The sequence below is a fragment of the Cololabis saira genome, chromosome 10 (assembly GCF_033807715.1).
Source record: "Cololabis saira isolate AMF1-May2022 chromosome 10, fColSai1.1, whole genome shotgun sequence".
Lineage (NCBI taxonomy): Eukaryota > Metazoa > Chordata > Actinopteri > Beloniformes > Belonidae > Cololabis > Cololabis saira.
This window is the reverse complement of record NC_084596.1, coordinates 27795627-27818025: the sequence shown is the minus strand read 5'-3', so window position 1 is coordinate 27818025 and position 22399 is coordinate 27795627. Positions and strand designations below refer to the sequence as shown.

The following is a 22399-nucleotide window of genomic DNA, read 5'->3' as shown; positions in this document are numbered from 1 at the left end:
TTTTTTATTTCATCTTCAGACACCATTATAATATCAATTGATAGTTTATCAATTTATTCATAATTTCTATCTATCTACTCTAAAGTGCAGTTTTCAGGTCTGACATCTTACCCTTGTGTCCATCAAGCAAGAATACGTACATCCTGTTTCAAGTGACAGATCCTCGTGTTCGTTTGTCTGGTGCACCATAAGAAAACCAGTGAACAGAATCAAGCTTTTATTATATCATGCACCATGGTTTCTAGCTGGAGGTACACTTTTCTCAAACCACATAGGTAGGAGAGAAATGCACACTGTGGTCATCAATCTAGTCATATTTATACTGAAAAAGCGGTGTTTTGTACGTTATAGGAGCCGATGTTGAACCTTATCTGGGAGGCCAACTGCAGGGAAAGACACTCAAACATGTCACACTTTCAGCCATAGCCTATAGTTTCCGTTGTCTATCTCTAATCCGTCATGCCAACCCAGCAAAGATCTACGACAACCAAAACCCAGAGAAAAACAAGAGCGGACCCATCAATCTTAAACATCTGTTCCTCTTCACCGTCCTCACCTAAAGAAGAACTAAGCTAATCAGCCTGGTCATAAAAACAGGAGGTGGTTCTGCGCTGAGAGCAACCATCAGTGTACAATCTTAGAAAAAACCCTCAACTTTTAAGAATTTCATAAAACCCTAACACAAGCCTGACCTATTAACATCTAAACTCACAGAACTTCAATACATGCTGTTTTTTTCTTTTTTTAAAATCATAGGCTCACATCATTGCCAGTTTTTCTTTACTTGTTCACCAAGGATAACATATGAGATTACATTATTGTTTCACCTGTTACACAATTTGCTACAGAAAGCAATGACAGTTTGGTTTCCAGTGTCAACTTTAAACTCTAGCAGCACTCGTTGTGGTTGAGGCCTATCAAGAGACTGCATTCTGAAATCCTTCTCACATGATTGTATCATGCCACGGTCGACTGAACTTCAGAGAAACAGAGCCACACGGTCCGTTTGATGCCCACCTAAGCAGAAATGCAGTCAGGCGAATGAATGTCATTCAACCCATGACATTGAGTCTCCGGTGATGATTCAACACAATAAGTTCCACTACAGATAAATCACCAGTTACTGCTTGTTACAATCAACAGATAAGCCCTTTTCAAAGATATAAAATAATTTAAACACAGTGAATGTGGTGAATATGTAACTATTTTTAAATGACATCTCAGTTTGTTGAAACCTATTTAACTTACTCCTGAAATATCGTTATCTGGATTTAAGTATGAGCTACCAATTACTCAATTTCACGGAATTTGATTTTACCATCTGATCTGATAAGTAACATTCCCATTGCTTTTGAATTGGGGTAAACGGAATCCTTAATGACAAACAAAACAAAAACAAAAAAGAGTTCCTTTGGACATTGAGACGAAACCAGAGCTTTTGGCATGTCCCATCACATCTGTGTTAACTGATGCATTAAGAAATAAAGAAAAGAACACATTCTGGGACAAAATGTGTTGCCCAGTGTCAAAGTCGCACGTTACCCAAAACATAGATAAAAATACCAAGGAATGGCGAAGATCAGAACCTTATTTTGGCCTGAGATTCCTGAGATATAAAGCCTGTTGAACACCTGTGGAAATATCTGAAATATGCAGTCTAGAGAAGAAACCCTTCAAACCAGGGACATCTGGAGTAGTTTGCTCATGGGGAGGGGACAAAAATACCCACGTAGAGGTACAGAAGTGTCATTGAGAGTTACAGAAATCATTTGATTGTAAGGAATGCCTCAAGGCTGCAACAAAATATTAAATTGAAGGCACCAGCTAATGTGTCCAGGCCAGTTTCATTTGTGTGTGTTTTTTTATGATTCCGTTGAAGCACAACTCAAAAGCAATGTCTGATTTTTAATAATAATTTTTTAAATAAAATATCCCTTTTGTGAGTTTTAAATTATTTGACTAACCATTGTGGGTTTTTCTTGCCTTAATAAAAAGGGTATCAACAAATGGATTCCATGTCTGTATGTATTTTGGCAAATTGATGGTTTTAAAGTGGCTACGAAACATTATATTGACAGGAAGTACTCAGGTCTCCAACCTTGTTTTGTTTCATTTTTTTATATCCAAATACTTCAGCTTTTTCTACTCCAATACATCCTCCACTACATAATATTGTAAATTACAAACTAGTATTGATGTCTGATTAAGACGAGCGTAAAGGCCAATCAGTGCAAGCAGTTTAACGAGCAAGGCCGATTTCAAATAAACAGTTTATTTTATACTTTTGGCAAAAAAAAAACAAAAAAAACAATGGATGCAACATATTTTTTAAGAGGTCAAGGTGTTGTATTTGTAGCCACCCAGTTACAGTCAAAATAACTTATAACTCCAAGATTTGTCCGGGACATACCCTCCTCCACCTCCTACGTGGCTCAACAGGATCTGGTCACCTGTAAACGGCATCAATATGAAGGAAAAGTTAAGGAATCAATCTAGCTAAAGCTGAGAGAAAAAGAGTTATGCTGAAGAGGCAGTGAAGTCTGTTATAACTTGAAGAAGATGAATTAGCATTACTGCAAAAAATGTATCAAATAATACATCAATCTTAAAAATGCATTCAAAAATGGTATTTAATTTCCATAATGTGACCTTTACATGGTATTCTGCATTTCAGAAATGAAAAAAAAAGAAAGATTCTCAGTTTCTTCACCATTCTGCAAAAAGGAACTTATTGCTGAATTCATGTCATTTGATTCCAGCAAAAGGAAAACCTCATGCTCACTGGCTCAGGTTATTACTTACAAGCTTAAAATTGCATTTGTATAATTCATTTCAATCCACTGAACCTGTGGATCAACTGAGGGTTGGGGATAAAGCAGAATAAAATTAATGGGCATGATACCCGCATCCTATTGTAAGCTGGTTTTGACACAGGAATACATCATGTGTCTCGTGTTTCCGTGATTAGATGACCCAATGAAATTTAAAGTGGTATATTAACAAAAGAACGACCAGGGTACTGATTCTGACGAGAAACCGATCACAAACACCAACACTCCAATTTTTTTTTTGCACGTACAAATCCTTCAGTGCAAATAAATCTGATGCTGCTCATTATCAGATTTTATTTGGTCAACCAATCACTGATCAATCAAATCCTTAAAAAAAATGTAAAAAAAAGAAAAATGGTGGACACGTGTTCCTTTGCAGACGAATGGATTATAGCAGACAACCACAAGCCTTTTACATCTACTCCATTTTTTAACTGGACAACAATTTCATTTGCAACTTCCAATGAATGAATATGTATAAAAAAATAATGATAAATATTTTATGCACATAAAGCTCAAAGTATCAACATTGGTGTGGGATCAGTTATCAGATGATTACAGCTGAGAAATCCAATAATTTACACATAAAAAAAAAAAGCCAAACATTCAACAGTGCAAAATATTTAAGGAATAAAAATATTTAAAAATTTTGACTCAGAGTACACCAAAATCTGGACCCATCATTTTGAATTGAGAATACATCCTATTCAATGATAGTTTTGTCACGCCTCATTTGAATGTGTTGGTAAAGCTGTAAAGAGGCAGATTTTTCAGTGGCTCAGTCAAGAAAAATGATTAACAAGTCCTCCAGAGTAAAGCCATTCAGAAGAAACATAAAAGAAAAGTTAAAATCCTCAAGTGCAGGCATCATGTATATGCACAGTAAAAAACAGGGTGGTTGGGGGGGGGAGTGGGTTCACCCAAACCTTTTCTCCAAAAAGGGTATTGCTTTTTCCAAAGCTGGAGTGACAAGTATAAAAGTAAAGTATATGCACAATGCACACCATGAGCCCATAACGCTGCCAACGTAAAGTGTTAAAAAAAGAAAACTAAGAGATGACAATTTGGTGAACCATCTCAAAATATCAGTTCAAAGTGCCCAAATGTGTGAATACATGTAACTGAAGTGTTTATGACTCTAGTGTCTCTATTAAAAGAAAAATACAACTCATAAATGAATATAAAATAAGACAACTGTTGCACATTCTGGAGCCAAAGTATATATCCGTGAGCTGTAATTTTAACATTAAATGCATAAAACTCAGACATGAATAAGCCTTGGTTAAGAGTGATTCCTTCTTTTTCAAATTTAACTTTCTTTCTTTGATAAAAACAAAATGTACATTTGGAGAGAGTGCAGGGATTTCCAAACTCTCAAATTCACAGTAAGCAACTAGATGTCAGCATTGCTGGTACAGTTAGAATTGCACACATGAGAAGAGTGGAGATGATTGCGAAGTAATGACACGAAGGAAACTCCAGGGGGTGCTATAGTCTAAGATATTCAGGAAGGGGGAAAAAAAAGAAAAAAAACATTGCACATGATTGTAATATTATAGGACTCCCTCCCTTCAACTGCTCTCTGAATGGTTTCCATAGTACCACCAGATGCAGTAAATTTGGAGCTTCTGCCGATATCATGAGCTCTGAACAATTAAGTCTCCATTCTGGTACAGGGTCGTCCACCAGAGCTCGAAGAGTCCAGAGGGATGGCATGATAGAGGAGGGATACAAAAAAAAAAGAAAAAAAAGTCCACCGGTGTTATTGAAGAACCAAAGTTGCCATAAGTTTCAATTATCTTCACACCAACACTCTTCCGCTGTCCAATCACCACGGAACTGATCGTCGGCCTGAGAGCTCGGCCGAGGCGTTTAGGAGACAGTTGGGCAAATTCCTCACTGGGGCGATCTTAATTAAGAAGAGTCATTATGTGCTACTACAGTGGATGGAGCAGAGGGTGTCTACAACTTGTGGTGTAGTACTGACTCAGTTATGTGGGTCCTGAAAAAGGCATTTCAGAAGACATGGCCTTACTGTAGAAACGGGCACCATTTATACTGTCCAGCACTTGTGGTTCTCAGTGGAGCAGAGCGCCTGGTCCGGCACCGCTCGAGACAGTGGTGGTCTACTATGGTCGGTGAAACCTGAAAATCCAGTCATAAAAATAAATATTTTAAAACATTTAAAGCACACATATTGTTGCATGAGGGGAATCGCTACTTCTTCTGCACGTTACCTGGTTAAATGGCGACTTGATTCATGCACTTCCATCTCATTGCTTTTGAAATCATTGAGTTCTTTCCGTATAGCTGCCTGCAGAGAACAAATATGAAGAATGAGACAAGCTGGAATGACTTAAACACATGAACTCCACCTTCCTTTTTATGCTTCATTATTTATGCTCATCTAAACACCATGAATAATTCTCAAGATCAGTCTCCTCTTGAGACGACTCACACTTCTAATCTGATAAACAGTCTGGTGATGGTCTAATTAGTTAAATAAGTAGTTTTTTTGGCATAATAAAGTAGTTTGTTTTGTTTATTTCACACATATTCCATATGCATAGAAACTGAAAGGGGCAGCAGACACGTATGTAGGGCTTGGTGTTCAAATTCAGAATGAACACTTCAGAGGCTTGATATTCTTCAGTTTGCAAGTCTTTATTGAAAAGAGTTGTTGATACAAAGATTCCTGTAAGGTCCCAAATCAACAATTTAGCTTCACTTATTGCTCTCAAAGTGGCCACTTTTAACTATATTGAAATGTTCATCAAAACGGAGCCTACATGTGTATTTGGATTTAGAGCAAGGAAGTGAGATCTGTGCTGTAGAGCTGCATGTGGAGATGGCAAAGACATTAAAACTCATCCCCACATGAGTTTAGTGCATGCATTAGTGATGTAAACTGTGCTGTTGTGTGAAAACTTTTTATATATATCATTAAAATGTTTATTTTATGTCTCAGAGTTAAAAATAAGCTAACTCAACAGACTATGCAAGCGGCAGATTAAGCCTTCATCACTGTATGGATTTAAATGAACTTCTTTTGAATACAACTCCCATCAACAGTCTGATGTATTTCTCTTGTCACAAAGCATCATATATACTTCCCTCCCAATCTCAGAGTTGGAATAAAACTGATTGGTGGGAGCTGAGTACCAGAGTTTGTTGTAAACACTGGTTATTCAGCTGCTGTCTCTGGGTTTCGGCATCATTCACATCTGTTTTATACACACATGTTTTATCGTAAGACCCTCAAATGCCAAGTTCCTTCATATTGTATTCTTCACCAAACTGTTTTCAGGGGGAAAAAACTTTTCAGATTCCAAAATATCCCACAAGAATCTGCATAGTTGAAGTTGGGATTTTATGGCCTTTTCTCCGTAGTTAGGCTGCAAAGGCAATCCTGTTCTTGGTCCTGGACTACAGAGCACAACTGACTGTAGAATACTTTAAAGAATTGAAATAAAGGCACCACATAAGCATCGACTGAGGACCATTTAGAATAGGTTTGTTTTTAGAATATGAAAGCTCTATTTAGGCATTGCATTCCGAGGATTAGCAGTTAAAATAAAATGAAGAAAAAAAAAAAAATCTGTGTGGAAAAAGGATTAACGTCAACACTGATAATAAGGCCTGTTGTGCTTTGATTATTTCAGTAGGGGACAGTGTGGTTATACATGCAGGCTTCCCTTTATCTTTAGCATTTTAGTTTCTATAATCCATTTTCCAGGAAGGCTTTTGAGCCCAACCCAAAGCAGTTTCCCATGGAAGATGTTAGTGAAAGCACACATTTTTGGGATGATGCCCACTGAATCCTGCCTCTCGGTGGTGCAATTGGAACAATGGTGGGGCTCAGAATCTAAAATGCTATGTTGAGGGACCTCGGACTCTAAAATCTTACATTTCTAAAATTCCAATGTCATGTGTGACAGCAACCCGGCAAGGTGATGTGACTGCTTTCACCGTTTAGCATGACTCGAAGGAACATTTCCAGCCTTCGGGAGGATGCTCTGATGTCAGCATCGCAAACAAAATTATGTGCCGGATGTGGAGGAAGGAGAGAGAAAAAAAAAAAAAGGAAAGAAACGCCAGCAAAGCTGTGCTGTAGCTGGGGGTCATGAGGCGTGGCCTATCCAATTACTCTTATGTAAGGGAGGCTGTTGCATAATCAAACGCTGAATCCCTATGATTCTCGTATGGCTGGTCCTCAGGTATGACCTGAAGTATTCAGAGCATCCCAGGTCATCACTGAAGCAAATATGGCCGTAGATCTACCCAGCAATAACCTGGCACTCATTAAAAGTCAGACGTATTATTCAGTGGACAGAAAGCAGCAGGACTGCTTCGGGGTGCTTACTCCAACATGGAAACTAAACAGCTAAGTTGGACTTTGCCAAAATAAAACTGGATGAATATCATTTCCTAGCCATTGCTTGGCTGTATTACATTTGAAGGGCAGATGTGGGAGAATGGAGCTCAACAGTGCCAAAAAAAAAAGATACTAGCCTTATCAGCTGCTGTGAGACGGGTCCAGGGCTTATCTGCTCGCCTGTCGTAGTCCTGGGCATCCGACACCTCCACATAGTCACTGAATCTGATGAGAATTTTGGCTTGTCTCAGCTCCTCCACAGTGGGCCGCTGGCTCAGCTGGAACAAGAGGAGAAAGGGAGTTATGGCATATCATTGGAAGTTAATAAACTCAAAGTTGTTCCGTCAAGAAAAAAGCTCAAGGTCAAACGGTGGTAGCATTCAGGACATCTGAATAAAATGCTGCAAATCTCAGCTCCTGCATATACTCTTGAATGGAGCAGATTGCTCTAAAATACAATTAGGAATCGAGCTCCTGTCTGGAAAAATCCCTTTGGACTCTAATGATAGACAGAACATGAAAAAAGTACTTAAACAACAAACATTTACCAATTACAAAAATCAGGATATATATATTCTAGTAAACTGACCTGCTAATTGTAGATGTTGTAAATTGTTTCCAAATGGTACACAAAGAATACACGTTGTATAACTTAAATTGGCACTGGACTGATACGATATAATTGGAAATTAAGTGAACAACACACTAACTCTGGTCTTTTTACTCACTTATTTCATTTCAGACCAGAAGAACCAGTCTCAAGGTGAACCAAAATGCTGCCGTTGGAATGCTAATAAGATTTCACAGCCGAGATCATACGCCTGCTTCTGTAGCTTCTTTTTAATTCCTGCTATTTAATTCAAAATAATGTTAAACCCCCCCCCCCCCCCAAAAAAACCTGCATTCCTCCATGTTTCATTTTCAAACAGCGGAACCCATTCTCAGACTGCAGGCTTGCTAGTGATGGCTGGAGTTTTTAAGTTAAATACTGGTCATTTTTCCATCTTTCCTATGGAAGACGATGCCAGTGGACACTTTCTTTACTTTTATGATCTGCCTTAAAACTTTTCTTTTTGATAAAGCTCATAGTTAGTGTAAATATTTTGCACTAGCTACACCACAATAGGCCAGCAGTGCTAGTGGACCTCACGATGCAGACCTCTCCTCTACTCTCTTCCTTTTGAGTCTCTCAGCATTTATGCCATTTCACATCATTAAATCTGTCTTCTCTCGTCTGCATTTTGGACTTCTTCCTCTCAATGTGCTTTTTTTTGCAGGCATCTCCAAGCTCCGTTTCTGATCAGCAGCTGTTGCCATGAGCAGAAAGCTCACTATTTTACTAGTTTATCATGATTTCTTTCCTTGCTCATTTCATCTCCTTTTTAATACTGTAATATCTTTATGTTGCTTTGAGAAGTATCTTAAATAGCTTTACCTGCAATATGTCAGGTTAATCGGATAATTTTAACACCAATTAAAACAATTTAGGAACCTCAAACGTTGTGGTTCTTTATGAAAGTTACATCAAACACGGGAGTCCTCCACTAGCTGTGCGATTTTCAACATGAGCACCGTGTCTGCAGGTGAACCAAAAGTGTTACTGTGTAATTGGAAGTGATGGGAACATGTTCAGCGCCTCCCTATGGGGTCGAAAGAGTCGGCAGCCAACATGCTGAAGGAGCAAGGACAACAAGGACATCAGTGTCTCCTGTGGGAAACATGAGGAGTACAATGCCAGCACCGTCCTAGGACTTCACACGAAAGATGAGTCAGTTCGCGTATCCTGGCCTGCCATTCACCCCCTCCTGGTGCTGGAAGAGCAGGTGTGGTTTTGCACCTTTTGCAGCTATTTCGGACTCACCTTCCTCGTCAGCCTTCGCTTTATCTCCCTCTTTTCCTCCATTTCCTCCTGCTCATTGCGAGCTGTAAAGAATGACAGTGGCATAGTTTCAGTACGGGAAAACAGTGGCCTCTGTGGAATGTTTATAAATTGTTTAAGAGGTACAAACACATTAGTTGCGTGGCTCATTGGATTCACACTAAACTGGAGTGTCTCAGAGCTTAAAATAGTTTCCATAATTGGCTGTTTAATGCCATTAGTGATGGATATGAGAAGAGAACGATTCTGTTGTTCCTTTCAAGACTTCCCAGGGTATTTGGCTCCATGTTTATAATTATGGGAATGACCCATTTAGGATGTTAGGACTATAGACTGTATTAGAACACCACCTGGGACTCTGGGTCATTTTTGTTTTGTTATGGTCATCAGTCTTTCCTCTCACCTCTGAGCGCTTGCAAGAATTCGTTAAACAGCTGGAACTCTGTGGATGACCTGTCCTGGAGATGCGCCTCTTTGGAAGTTTTTTTTTTTTTTTTTTTCAAAATCATCTTGATATTAAAAACACACATTTTTCCAAGAAAGATTTTTCCTCCAACTTTGTTGAGGCTATGTTGCATAAAGGAGTTATGCTGGGAAGTTTAGTACTTTTTATTAACCCATCTGTTATGATGAGTAACGATAATGGCAAAGTTGTTTATTCATGGGAAAAGTTGAGCTTTCTAATACTCCCTGAATTCAGAAATTAGGAGAGGGAATATCAATAAGTTAGGGCAGGAGTGAAAAGAAAGCAATTCGAGTTTTGATGAAGACAAATCAGGACCGTCAGGAATTCGGTATTATGTGATTAATGAAAACATGTCTGCAAAAATACATCCTGTCCACCATGGACTGCACCATACTGTTAATTAATTTCAAATTTAAATTTTTCTTTTTAAATTAATGCATACTACAACAATCTAACTTTCCTCTGGGGATTAATGAGTTTTGAGGGAAAAATATTTCCATTTCCCCTCAGTCAGGGATGCGACAAGAAATAAACCTCTATTTCTTTTAAAAAAGAAAAATATGAATCAGATCAAGTTTTGTGTCCTTAAACATGTCTTAAATTCACATTATGTTAATAAAAACCTAAAGCGTACTAGATGATGTGTGTAAAAAAAGAAAAAACACCATGAAGAAGATCCAAACTGGAACGCTGCCTACGTTTGCCGAAGCCTGACAAACACCAGTTTTCCTTGTGCTGAACATGTACAGTATGTATCCATAGGCAGTTCCTGTTCGTCCCATTTGTTTAACCTTGGTATTGTACATGCGCAAGTGTACTTGATACTCATTTGTGCTTTCTTCCTGCACTCTGCCAAACATGCAGGAGCCTCTGGGAAAGCAGGAACTGCTGGCAGGTCGGTCTTTGATGTGAGTGCCGAAGAGTCCTAGGCAACAAAACTGCCTCTCTCAGATACTGCTTGTGTGTGAGCTAAGAACCCGTCTCTCTAGACACGACTCTTCGGGGAGCCCTGCTGCCTGCCTGCCTCCTTCATATGAAACAGCAGATGAAGGCAGAATAAAGAGAGCGATGTGTGCTGCTCACATAACTAAATCTGCAAAATCAACATGCTGATCTGCATGAAGTAGTCACGTATAAAAGTCTGTGCACTGCAACAATGGTATATGGCAGTTTGTCAAACCATTCATACATATTCACTTCCTTTTGCACCTTTTAGATAAATAATGTTAAGTACATAAATGTTTGACACTCACGTTTGAGGATGTTGCGTTGTTCTAGTTCCTCTGCTGTGGGTCTCTGACTCAAGCGCCTGGTGAGAAACACATGAATGTGTAAAATACAACAGCAGAGGCAGCATGGGAACAAAAGAGGAGGCTTGGTATTGGGGGGAAAAATAAATAAATAGAATTAAAAAAAAAAAATGGGCAAAAGAAAGTTAATTTGTAGCTTTAAACATATTTAGTGTTTTTTTTACTTCCTTTTTATCTTACCGACGACTTTATCGCTCACTCCTGCAGCATCGATTACAATTATAGACAATTTTAAAGCCAATAGCTACTTTCCTTACAGAGGGGCTGACAACACTGGCTGACGTAAACGTAGAGCAAGCTTGAATCAGGCCCCTTGGAAAAATGTCAAATTGCACAGCAAATGTACGGCTATAGCAGCTTCTCTTGTTTGAAATTTGGGAATTGTTAGTTGTTCTTTTTTAGATCTTGTTTTGTTTTTTCTTTTTTGTAGTTCGCTAAAGTATCAGATCAGGACTCAGTATTGGCTGATACTCAGAATCAAATGACCCGGAAGCAAAAGTGTATTATCGGCACATCCCTGAGTGAAACCCGTTCTGAGATCTGAGACGTGCCCATTGGTAACATTGTTAGTGAGGTTTCTAAAGAGGTTAACAAGTGCAGTTCAGGGAAAGCTGGTTACTCCCCCATATCTTACCCAGAATTCAATTCTTTGGGTTGACAGCAAATGCCAGGAAAGTCATCTTCGCAGGAATTTGTTTCAAGGACCAGCAACTTCTACAACTGACAACACTGGGATTTAGGGTAAAACTGATATTGTAATTCTGTAAACCCAACCCGTGTTAAATATAGATTACCTAATTTTTTATTCCTTTTCCTAATGTGAGATGTATTTAATGGATACATCAACTCTGTTGTGTATCTATCCATCCATCCATCCATTATCTATACCCGCTTTATCCTTTGCAGGGTCACGGGGGTCCTCTGGAGCCTATCCCAGCTAATTTTCAGGCGATATTGTGTATCTATTTTTCTCTCTTTTTGGATCACATTCAATCTCTTGAACCTCCCAAATACTCTCCTATCAAATCAATGATTCCATGATAATCCACTCATGCAATCCAATAATTCATACCAGAAAACCCCAGTCAGCACTGAAGACTGAAGAGAGCAAATGTGTGCATGACACCTCTACAAGCCAGCTGAAGGGTTTCATAACAATCCTACCACTGTGCAAACAAAGTCGCAAGGAAAAGGGCACAACATGTTCTTATATTATGTCACATCAGAGGAGATACGATGAACAGATTAACTCCCAACAGATTATTGTCTTGTGTTTTTAGGAGGCATGAATGACTACAGCTACAAACAAAAACAAGTAACTGACAGGCCAATTGAAATCCAATCGTGGGCCATATACTGTATATCCAGATGCTGGTGTTGACTCTCGGCCATCCAGGTTTTGATAATTTTCAAAGAGTTAAATCAACGAAACTGGTCTGTTACCTCGGAGCGTCACTTGTCTAAAAAAAAAACCCCAAAAAACAAACAACGAACCTCGGAAATAATAATTTCCGATTGGAAAGTATCATAATTACATGACTTCACGTCAGTCATGTCAGTAATGTACTTTTCACACAAGACTGAAGACTTGATGTAATTCGCAGTAATCACAAAGGACATCTGATTCATGTTGGTGAAGTTTAATGTTAAATTCAGTTTGTAATGTATTGATTCAGCCACAAATTATCTACCATGACTCGAAAGACTTCGGATCATGCAACATTTTAATCCCGTGCAAATGCAATGATTTGGGAGTTGGAATCTTTCCTCCTGTGGATTTATGGCAGCTGCTGTGGATGTGGTGATATACAACATACAGTACATCTCCTTCAGCTCCTGCAGCTGTACCCCTATTGAAGATTATTTGTTCATTGGATGAAGGGCAAAGAAAGATGCTGCAACCTTTTTTGTTGTTTTTTCTTACTTTTCCTCTGTCAGGCAGGAAGGTTTCCTAAGTTAATTACTGATAAGTGGTGATTTATAGGTGTTACATGCCTGACCTTTACCAGCAAGCTTTCATGGACAGCTTCCAGATGGTTCTGTGTGACATATTCAGATACCAAGTGATAAAAAGGCACAAAAAAACCTTTATTGTTGAATTAATGCATAGTCTGTTCACTATGAACTCTACCTTCTTAGTTAAAAAGTAAAATTTTGCCCTTAGTTTCATGTCCTCCAAGGATGATATGCTTGCTTTTATTCAGCTTTAGCAAGAAAACAAGCAACTGTATACGCATATGAAGTGCATACAGATGACAAGTCTGTGAAAAAGAAACTCCTTGCCAAAGACAGATTAACTTTTATCAGCTTTCATTCTCCGGGGTTAAAACCAAAGTGCTTTAATTTGCTCCCAGAGGTTTTCCAGGGAATCAGGTCAACAGAACTGAGATGAGGTCAGCATGTCCTAGAAATATAATCATAATCAATTCTGATTAGCCCGGCACAAGCAACCACATTACAGGACACAATGCCACTGGTAATAAAGGATGATAAAGGAACATGTGCATCCGATGATACTGTACAGAGGACATTGTAACAGAGCTTTTTGGGAACATGACAGCAGAGGAGGCAGACCTTCTGGGAACGTGCACTGTGTTCCAGCCACAGTGGGGAATACTGGCTTGTGTGCCAATGTCTCTAGATAATACTGTTTGTCCCTTGCAGCAATATTTTCCTCCCTCCCCATCTTTTTTGTGCGATACAAGCCTTCATTTTAGCCCACATATACTTGGTGGACATTACTTCCCCCTATATTTAACCACATTATGTTCAAAGAAGAAAGTCAAGGCAAATTAGCAGGACAACTTTATGTTGTTTTATCTGCTCGGCTACTAAAATTTTCATTAATGACCTCAATATACGTATGCAAATTCCATCTGATTTGTGCACGGAGGGGCCTAGTGTAAAATGTGAGTGCAAAAGAGCTGGTATGAAAAAGGCTTGCGTGGTGCTGATGCTGTGTGGAGGAGTCTGGTGGAGATGGTTTGGCACATGCATCACCGTGGTGATTCAGTGAGCGAGGGAGGAAGTCAGGCAGGAGGAAGAAACAGGAGAGAGATAGTGATAGCACGCTAGAGAGAAGACAAGAGAAAGGAAGAAAAAAAAGAGAGAGAGAAAGGGAGGGGGTGCATCTCTGAAATTAGGTCAGCTGCATTTTCAGAGACTACTTAACAAGATAAAGCATTTAGATTTAAAGTGAGTCATACGGTTCCTTTAGCCCAACATAAAACAAAACAAGAGTGCTTGATTCGGCTGACGGCCACGGCGGCCACTCGTCAATTGTTGGAAAAGTGGCCGCAGAAACATCCAAATCAGAAAAGACAGCTCAAAAGTGTAGGGGTTGTAAGTGTATTTCAGGAAGGAGAGCGCACGTGTCTCACCTGGTTAGCTTAGTGCCTATCTGCTGCCTCGACTCCAGCCGCTCCTCATCTGTCTGCATGGGCAGGATGTTTTTGTCTTCCAGTTCTCTTTTGGATGGACGGTTACTCAGCTTGATGGCCAGAGAGTCTTTTCTTAGCACCTTCTGTGCCAGGGAACCTAAAACACCCCAATCAAAAACACATAAGGAGCTACAGGCAATATGTTCAAAAGCACATAATATACTGATTTACAAATATAGAGTTCTACTTTTGGGGGTCTGCATAAATGGATATACATGCTTGTACGCTGAAGAAAATAAACGGCAGAATTTCTCCTCATGCTGAACATTTCTCCAGCTCCTTAAAAACAAACTTCCCAAAATGCTCTATTTTAGTCAATGTCTCTTTAAAGGGGACCTATTATGGCATCTAATACCTATTTTAAACAGGCCTTGAATGTCTTAAAAACAAGCTTTTGATTGTTTTTGCTAAATAAATGAGAAATTCAGCCTCTAAGCCATGTCTTTATCTTCCCATTCTCTAACCTCATTCTCTATGAGGGATTCTGAGTGGGCGGGGCTATGATAATGAGGCTCTGTGCTGATTGGCTGCCTGAATGACGCGATACACCGCTACGAAAAAAATGGCGGAAGCTCCGGCCGGCGGAGTTAATTGTGGGCGTGGTTTCTATCTGAACGGCTCGTAGAAGTCACATGACACTGGGCGGCTCATCCGGGTGGCTGTACAGACACTGCAGAATTTGGTTGCTTTCCTCCTCCTCTGAGTTGGCAGGCTGAGGGGAGACACCTTTATATATGTTAAAGCAAGAGAAAACCTGTTTTTCATAATAGGTCCCCTTTAAGGTGTCCCTCTGTAAAAGCCTAATCTGCTCTAACGGATATGACTACTCAAAGTTTAATACCGAAGTCACTTGGGTGAGAATTTTGTAACCCACAGAGTCTTTCCATGCACAGAAAGCCACACACACACACACACACGCACGCACGCACGCACGCACGCACGCACGCACGCACGCACGCACGCACGCACGCACGCACGCACGCCAATCTGATTCTTTATAGTGGTGCAACTTTTAAATGGATAATTTGACAACTCCAAAGCTGCTGTCACTTACTCGTAAATATGGTATCATCATCTTCATCATCATCATCCTCCTCCTCATCTTCCACACTATCCTCCTCATCCTTGTACAAGCTGGGCAGATCTTCATAGTCACACTCATTGGGCATGTTTTCCTTGTCATCCTCGTAGTCGATGATCACGGATGGCACTTCTCTTCTGTCCAGGGGAGCGCACTGAATACCTACATGCAGGGCAGAGCTGCAGGAGTGAAAAAGAGAGAAGTCATGAAGGTTCTGACCCAAAACTCACCATTAATGCAATACCCTTTATTTTTATTAACGCATTGCAAACAATCTGGCCTCAGTAACACTTTAAAAAGGAAGAAAAGATCATCTCTATATTATTGATAGAAAAACCCTGGCAGACCTTCTCAACCCAGAGACTGGATGTAGCTTAAAACAATAAATGGACTTCTGGCTTCTGGTTCAGCACATAATGATGGCTTAGTGGGCTTTTAATCCACATCTAAAATGGACAGGAGATGTAGAGTACGATTGCAGCCAAAATACAAACCCAGCTCTGTATAATTCTCTGAACAACACGGAAGAAGAGAAGAGTAACAGAGTATGGATCTTGTATAGGTTAAACCCATTCAAAAACAATAAACGTTACTTCCAGGAGCCATCACAGGTTAGTCAGTTTCAACAAAAGCCCAGTTGAACCTTATGCTTAACTAATGATATTGTGAGCGACGTGAGAAGCATTACTTCCTTATCCTTGCTTAAATAGAAATTCTAATATAAGAGGTTACGTAATGTCCAATCCGCTACAGATTCTCTTTTTTCTCCAAACGCAAAGAAACTGGGCTCTTGTCAAGAGCAGCTGGTCATGTTATGTCAGGCCAACTGCTGGAGGGACGCCTACTCCACGCACTTGTGCCCACACATACACACATTTACTTCAAAATTAGGCCATGCTGCCCTGTGAGGCAGTGTGCCGATTTAGACCTGTACAACAGCGCAACAGAGCTGGCAGGACGCGACCTCAATAACACCGGAATATTTTCGAAGACAAGTTGCTACAAAAGTCAAAGCTTCTAAACAGGCTGCACTATCCTCAAACTGAAGGCCTCTCCCCAGAAATGTATTTTATTTCATTTCATTTATTTATTTATTTATTCAAACAGGTTAAAACAAAAACAAAATAATCAGAATGCATAAAATGTATATACCGAAAAAAACAAAAAAAACAAAGAACAACAAAGAAAACCATAAGCAAAACAAAGCAAATTAAAGAGACAAATCTATATGTAAATAAATATTTCCTGTTTGAAAGGGTGTAGGATGAAGTTTCAAAATACTTTTCTAGTCCTACCCCTTCTAATGTTCTGTTTTTACCGTTTGTTCATTTCACACAACTTCTAAAGAAAAGCATAAAAGAAAAGAAAAAGTGGTTCAGCTGAGCAAGGCACTTTGGTCATTGGTTGTCAGTTCATGTGTCCATTTCCATTTTGTATCCATTAAGAGTAGTGTTTTTAAAGATTTGTTTAAACTTACTTAGTGATTTGCATGATTTCATTTCATCTTTACAGTTATTCCACAATTTGACTCCCTTCACTGATACACAATGGGTTTTGATGTTTGTTCGTACATGTTGTTTTTTAAAATTACATATTCCCCTGAGATTGTGTTTATTTTCTTTTATTTGAAACAACTTCTGGATGTCTTGTGGCAACTGATGATGATTTGCTTTGTGCATGATTTGTAAAGTTTTGAAGTCGAAATAAGGTATATCATTATTGCTGTCTTGGTGGCACCTTTTAGTTCTTCAGATGCATTTCATCATAATAATCAGGCTCACGCAATAATCAAAAATAATTCTTTGTTGTCTAGAAGCAGACACTAAAGAAAAATCAGGGATAAAACTACCTGTTACATGAGATCCACTTGTGTTATTACAGTGTTATAAATTATTAATACACAACCACTAGGGCTGTGCGATTAATCGATTTTAAATCTAAATCGGATTTATTAATCACAAACGATGTTAGAAAAAGGAAATCGGAAAATCGATTTTCCTTTTTTGCAGCTGGCTGCATTACAGACAGAGCTCGTCTAGTCATCTTTGTTTGGTCAAGAAAATTGTAAATGTTGTCACTTTACTAAACTCAAGGAGGATTTACAGTATCTTTCAATTGCACTTCATTCCCAATAGGGAAATTTGTTTGCTATTTTTCTTTAAAAATAAAGATAAAATATTTGAAACAATTTATTCCTATGTCTTTTGTAGTTTTACCAAAAAAATCGAAATCGAAAATCGTGTTTTCAGAAAAAAAAAAAAATCGGGATTTTATTTTTTTCCAAAATCGCCCAGCCCTAACAACCACATAAGTTTTTATCAAAATCCAGCTCAGATAGAAACGTGATGTACAGACTGACAGATAGACGGAGACAAATCCATAATCCGTCTCTGCTTTCACACAATTAGGTTTAATGACCTAGTGCTGACAGCTACCAACCTTTCAAACCTCTGCATGGAGAGCGCCAGGGTTTTATTGAGCTCCTCGATGATGCGGCTGGGGGCGTGGAGGCTGCCGTACTGGAGCTGGAGCGGGTGACCGTGACTCTGGTGAAACCCAGACAGCCCGGTGAGGTGGGAGGGCAGCAGGGAGCCGTGGTGAGATGACAGACCCTGCAGAGGGGCACACTTTGGTGGGTACGTGCTGAGGGGATTAGGGGACGGAGATTGGGAGGAGTCCAGCCCCCCTGGAGGCACACAGATCATCACTTTCTTGGGAGGCAGAGGTGGAGAGTGCTTCCCCCCAGGCATGCAGGGCAACTTCACTGGCTGGGAAGAATCTTGAGAGGGGAATAACATGGACAGAAATCAGGACTTTTGAGAATTTCTACTGCATTACGTAGCATCTATAAAGCAGTTTGCCAGTGCAGACAGATAAACAGAGCTCAACGATGATTAGACATGCCTCAGACGTCAATGCAGAGGGGGGAGGAATTAGGCTAGAGTAATGCCACTTCTCTGTACTGACAGATTGACAGTGACAGGCAGCGCCCATCTGAGCCAACCACAGGGGACTTTAATGAGACTGACATAATCCCATGAACACGAGTGCCAACGCAGGTAGTTCAAAGAAACAGCACAGAGGGCGTGTCAACTGCCAGAGTTAATAAAGCCACGTCCCAATAATGAGTGCTGTAATTAATACAGTAAATTCAGTAAACACTGCATTAAAGGAGAAAGCCATTGAAGAAAAAAAAGAAAAACTCTTCCTTGGGTGATTTGAGCCAGGAAAACTTGCAACTGACCTGTGCTGTGGTTTGGGATCCGAGAGAAAGGCTTTGGCGGGAGAGCAGGAGGCTGTTTGTGGTAAAGCGGTGGCTTGATGGAGGTCTCCTGATGGTCACCTGGATACGTGACAGATTTCTTGGTGGGCAGGATCATCGACGTCTTAATAGAGGGCTCCCGAGTGCAAATGCTGCCGTCCACTGAGGATCGAAATTCAACGCTTGCTACAAAAAAAAAAAAAAGAAAGATGGAAACAAACTTGTCAGCGTCAGCACTTAAAAATCTGTCTGACCGCACAAGTACATCACTGCAGTTAAAACCATCCAACACCACCAGAGCTTTTGAAAATCAGCTCATGCCGGATTATGAAGTTATAGCAGAGAAGTCGTTTTCCAGAACTCTTTTTTTAAACAATCATATTTTAATGCTGACAAATCACAAAGTTTCCCAAAAAGTGATGCATTTCTGTGGTGAGCGCCCCTGATTCCCAAATTATATTTCAACTTGGCAGTTTAACAGAAAAACTATGAAACTAAATTAATAAAAAGGTTTATTTTATACTCTTTTTATGCAACTAGAACAATTTTTTTTCTCTTGGTTTAACTTAAGATTTCAAGCTTATAAAATAAAGCATTGCAATAAGCTTTAATACACACAGGCCATTTAAAGGCCTTGCTGTTGAGTCCTGCTCTGAAGGAGGGATTGTACATCAGTTCACTTACTGAGATGACGGACTGCAGGTTCCTGCTGTATTGAATTTGGCCCAGTTTGTAACTTAATATATTGGAGGAAAAAAAGACCACATATTTCTTTATCTCCCCCCTTCATCTCTTACCATGAGTCAGTGGACCTCTACAGCTGCTCCGACTTTGTTTTTGTTTCCTGAGGCAGCCCACTGTCAGGACTCAAATATAGATTTAATCTAACTTTGAATGTGGGATATCTTAGGCTCGTCATATTAACATCAAAAGACTTTAAGGGAGAGTTTAAGAAATGCTACAAAATCCCCTATAATGAAAGATTATATCTCTTGATGCCCCATGTCAAATCTTTAAGAGTGAACATCAGAGACTACCGACTAATGAGGAGGCGAACACTAGAGAACTTCCAATTTCATTACACTCCTTATATTCCTTTTTTTTATTTTTAAAGTATCCACTTCAATCCAGGACAGCCCCACTTAAATCACACCGTCGCAACATAAAACGGCTCACCTTTTTCAAAGATCTCCTTCAGCACCCCTCTCTTGATGAGCTCGTCTCTGCTCTGTCGCAGTGACATCTTCCTCTCCAAAGCTGAAGGTGAAAAGAACAAAAATGTTAAAAGATATCTCCACAACTTGTGATCCAGAAGACGATGCAGATAGTTGAAGGTTTCAATCAGCAGTCCATGAAGTGGGTGCAGCACTTCTTACTCCACACTTATATAATGATGACATTAAGGACGGGAAGAAATACATTTCAGTTGCAGATATACAGTATGTCCTATGGAGTAAAGAAGCTAACTGGGGTTTTTGGACCTTTCACATGTACCACATATGCAGAGGTGGGTAGTAACGAGTTACATTTACTCCGTTACATGTACTTGAGTAAGTTTTGGGAAATTTGGTACTTTTAGGAGTAGTTTTGAATCACTATACTTTTTACTTTTACTTGAGTAGATTTGTGAAGGAGAAACTGTTACTCTTACTCCGCTACATTAGGCTACGTTGAGCTCGTTACTTTTCTTTTATCCCTTTTATCCGCGTACGCGTCAATCTCATGACATCACTGGTGATTCTTTGGGAAAAATGTTTGTTTTTGCATGTTTTGTCACATATACACAGACTCAAACACACACAGAGTTTCTATGAGTTCATGGGCTTGTTCTAGTTCTGCCTGGTTAAAAAAGAAAAGTACAAAGGCTTGAAATTTTGTGCTACTTGTGCTTAATTTATTTTTTTATTCTGTTATTATTTTATTTATTTTATTAAAGTACTTGAATTCACTTTAAGATTATTTTAATTTAAGCTATTTTTCAATTTTTTATTCATTTTAATTTATTTTATTTATTTAATTTGCCTGAAGATCATTATTTTGTACTTTTGTCTGTTTGAATGGTTGTGTTAAAAAATAAATTAGCCGTTACTCAACAGTTACTCAGTACTTGAGTAGTTTTTTCACAAAGTACTTTTTTACTTTTACTCAAGCAATTATTTGGCTACTCTACCCAGCTCTGCACATATGTAGCCACTGAACATGCAGAGCCTGAATCAAAGAGTGGGACATGGCCCCTGTGAGGCCCCTCACTGGTCTGAGAACCTTAGTTTTGATCACCAGACTTCTGCAGTCTGCCGTCTCCAACCTGGAGCCAAGAGTGGCCATATTTGGACAAGACAGTGGAGATGGAGGGATTTCTGAAACCTGGCTGGACAAGCACTGGCATCTTCAAAGCTCAAAATCAATTTAAATATGTAACCCTTTTTCAAAGGGCCTCCTCAAGTACATCAATCAGAAAAAGTAAATCTAGCGACTGACACCATACTAACATCTATAAAGCGAGTATTTCCTGATATGGGACTTGGTTGGGGCTTGGGACAGATGTGTTATTAGAGCCAGCCTCTTGGAACAGCAACCCTCGCTGGTATTTCACTTCATGGCATGGCCTCCTTTGTTTGAATGCTGTCCTCATGCTTATCCGTTCATACACAGTTTATAGTGAAACACTGCCAGCATCTGAAAAGCCTAAAAAGCTAAATATTACCTCATTGTATTAAATTGGTGCTGAAAGCTCCTTGAACAGTCATAGCTGTTGGTAGCCATGGATATATAAGGAGCTTAGCAGTCAGGGAAATAGATTTGACCTGGTCAGAGCTCTATGAAATGCGCATTTATAATACTATCAACGCTGTCCGAGGCTGCCGAAGCTGACCTGACCAACACAGTTTACAGTCAATAGTCAATGGCGAGTGTCAGCCCATTTATGAAAGATATCCATTTATGCCAATCAATTTGTGATATTTGAAGTTCCCAACATTGGGCTCGCTGATCACAGCTGCCCGAGTCACAGACCTTTTGGTTTACCATGCGTTACACCAGATGATATAGTAAAAATACAGTACTAATTGTCCAGTTTTATGCATTTCAGATTAACCTTTCAATCCCTGAATCTTTTAAAGAACCAGATGCATCTTCTGAGCAGTTAAAGCTAAAAGTAAACAGCCCTTGATTAAATAAGATTAAAAGTATCCGGCAACACTTTTCCTTAAAATACAATAAATACATGTAAAAATTCTAAGCAGCTTTCCTACTAGCTGGCTGGATGAACGCAGCTAACGATCATGTTGGACATTTTAAAACTTCACCATTTAAAAGGGAACCGCTTAATAGTGAAAATAAGGACATGCAGGAACACTCGAGCAGAGTGCACAGCCGACTCCCTCCAGGGTCTGTACCTCGGCTTCACCTTACGCGGAGGATCACAGCTTCTGCCATCTGTGCTTGATATAGCCCAGGAGCCCTGACTCTCCCTGCTCAATCGGAGGGTGATGTGTTCAATGTTAATAAAGCCTCAGAGCGCTTTTGCGGAGATACTGGCACTGCAACCTCATTAGTCCTTAGTCACAACACAGATTTAAAAATCCAGAGTCCCAAAGACCAAGACATGTTTGGGACAGCAAATCTGTAAATAACATTCCTTTGCCTTAAATACCACAGCAGAGCATTGTAGTATCAAACAGTATTCTTCGTTATGAGTTCTTTAAGGTGAACAAATGTTAAATATAAAACACTGTCATTCAAGTTTTAGAGATGAG

The 22399-nt window shown here is 39.5% G+C and overlaps 1 protein-coding gene across 2 annotated transcripts in view; it reads right to left on the bottom strand.

Moving 5' to 3' along the window:
• Positions 1-2254: 2254 nt before the first annotated feature.
• The window catches only part of LOC133452761 (phosphatase and actin regulator 1-like), a 44602-nt gene continuing 24457 nt past the window's right edge, over positions 2255-22399 (bottom strand). For both annotated transcript variants that reach the window (XM_061732370.1, XM_061732369.1), the window contains exons 3-12: positions 19821-19901; positions 18627-18830; positions 17822-18161; positions 15356-15561; positions 14242-14398; positions 10805-10860; positions 9068-9129; positions 7340-7484; positions 5069-5141; positions 2255-4976 (exon numbers count right to left, since the gene is read on the bottom strand). In XM_061732370.1, coding sequence (XP_061588354.1) covers positions 4961-4976; positions 5069-5141; positions 7340-7484; positions 9068-9129; positions 10805-10860; positions 14242-14398; positions 15356-15561; positions 17822-18161; positions 18627-18830; positions 19821-19901 — 1340 coding nt within the window. In that variant the 3' untranslated portion in view covers positions 2255-4960. The remainder of the gene's footprint in view (positions 4977-5068; positions 5142-7339; positions 7485-9067; positions 9130-10804; positions 10861-14241; positions 14399-15355; positions 15562-17821; positions 18162-18626; positions 18831-19820; positions 19902-22399) is intronic.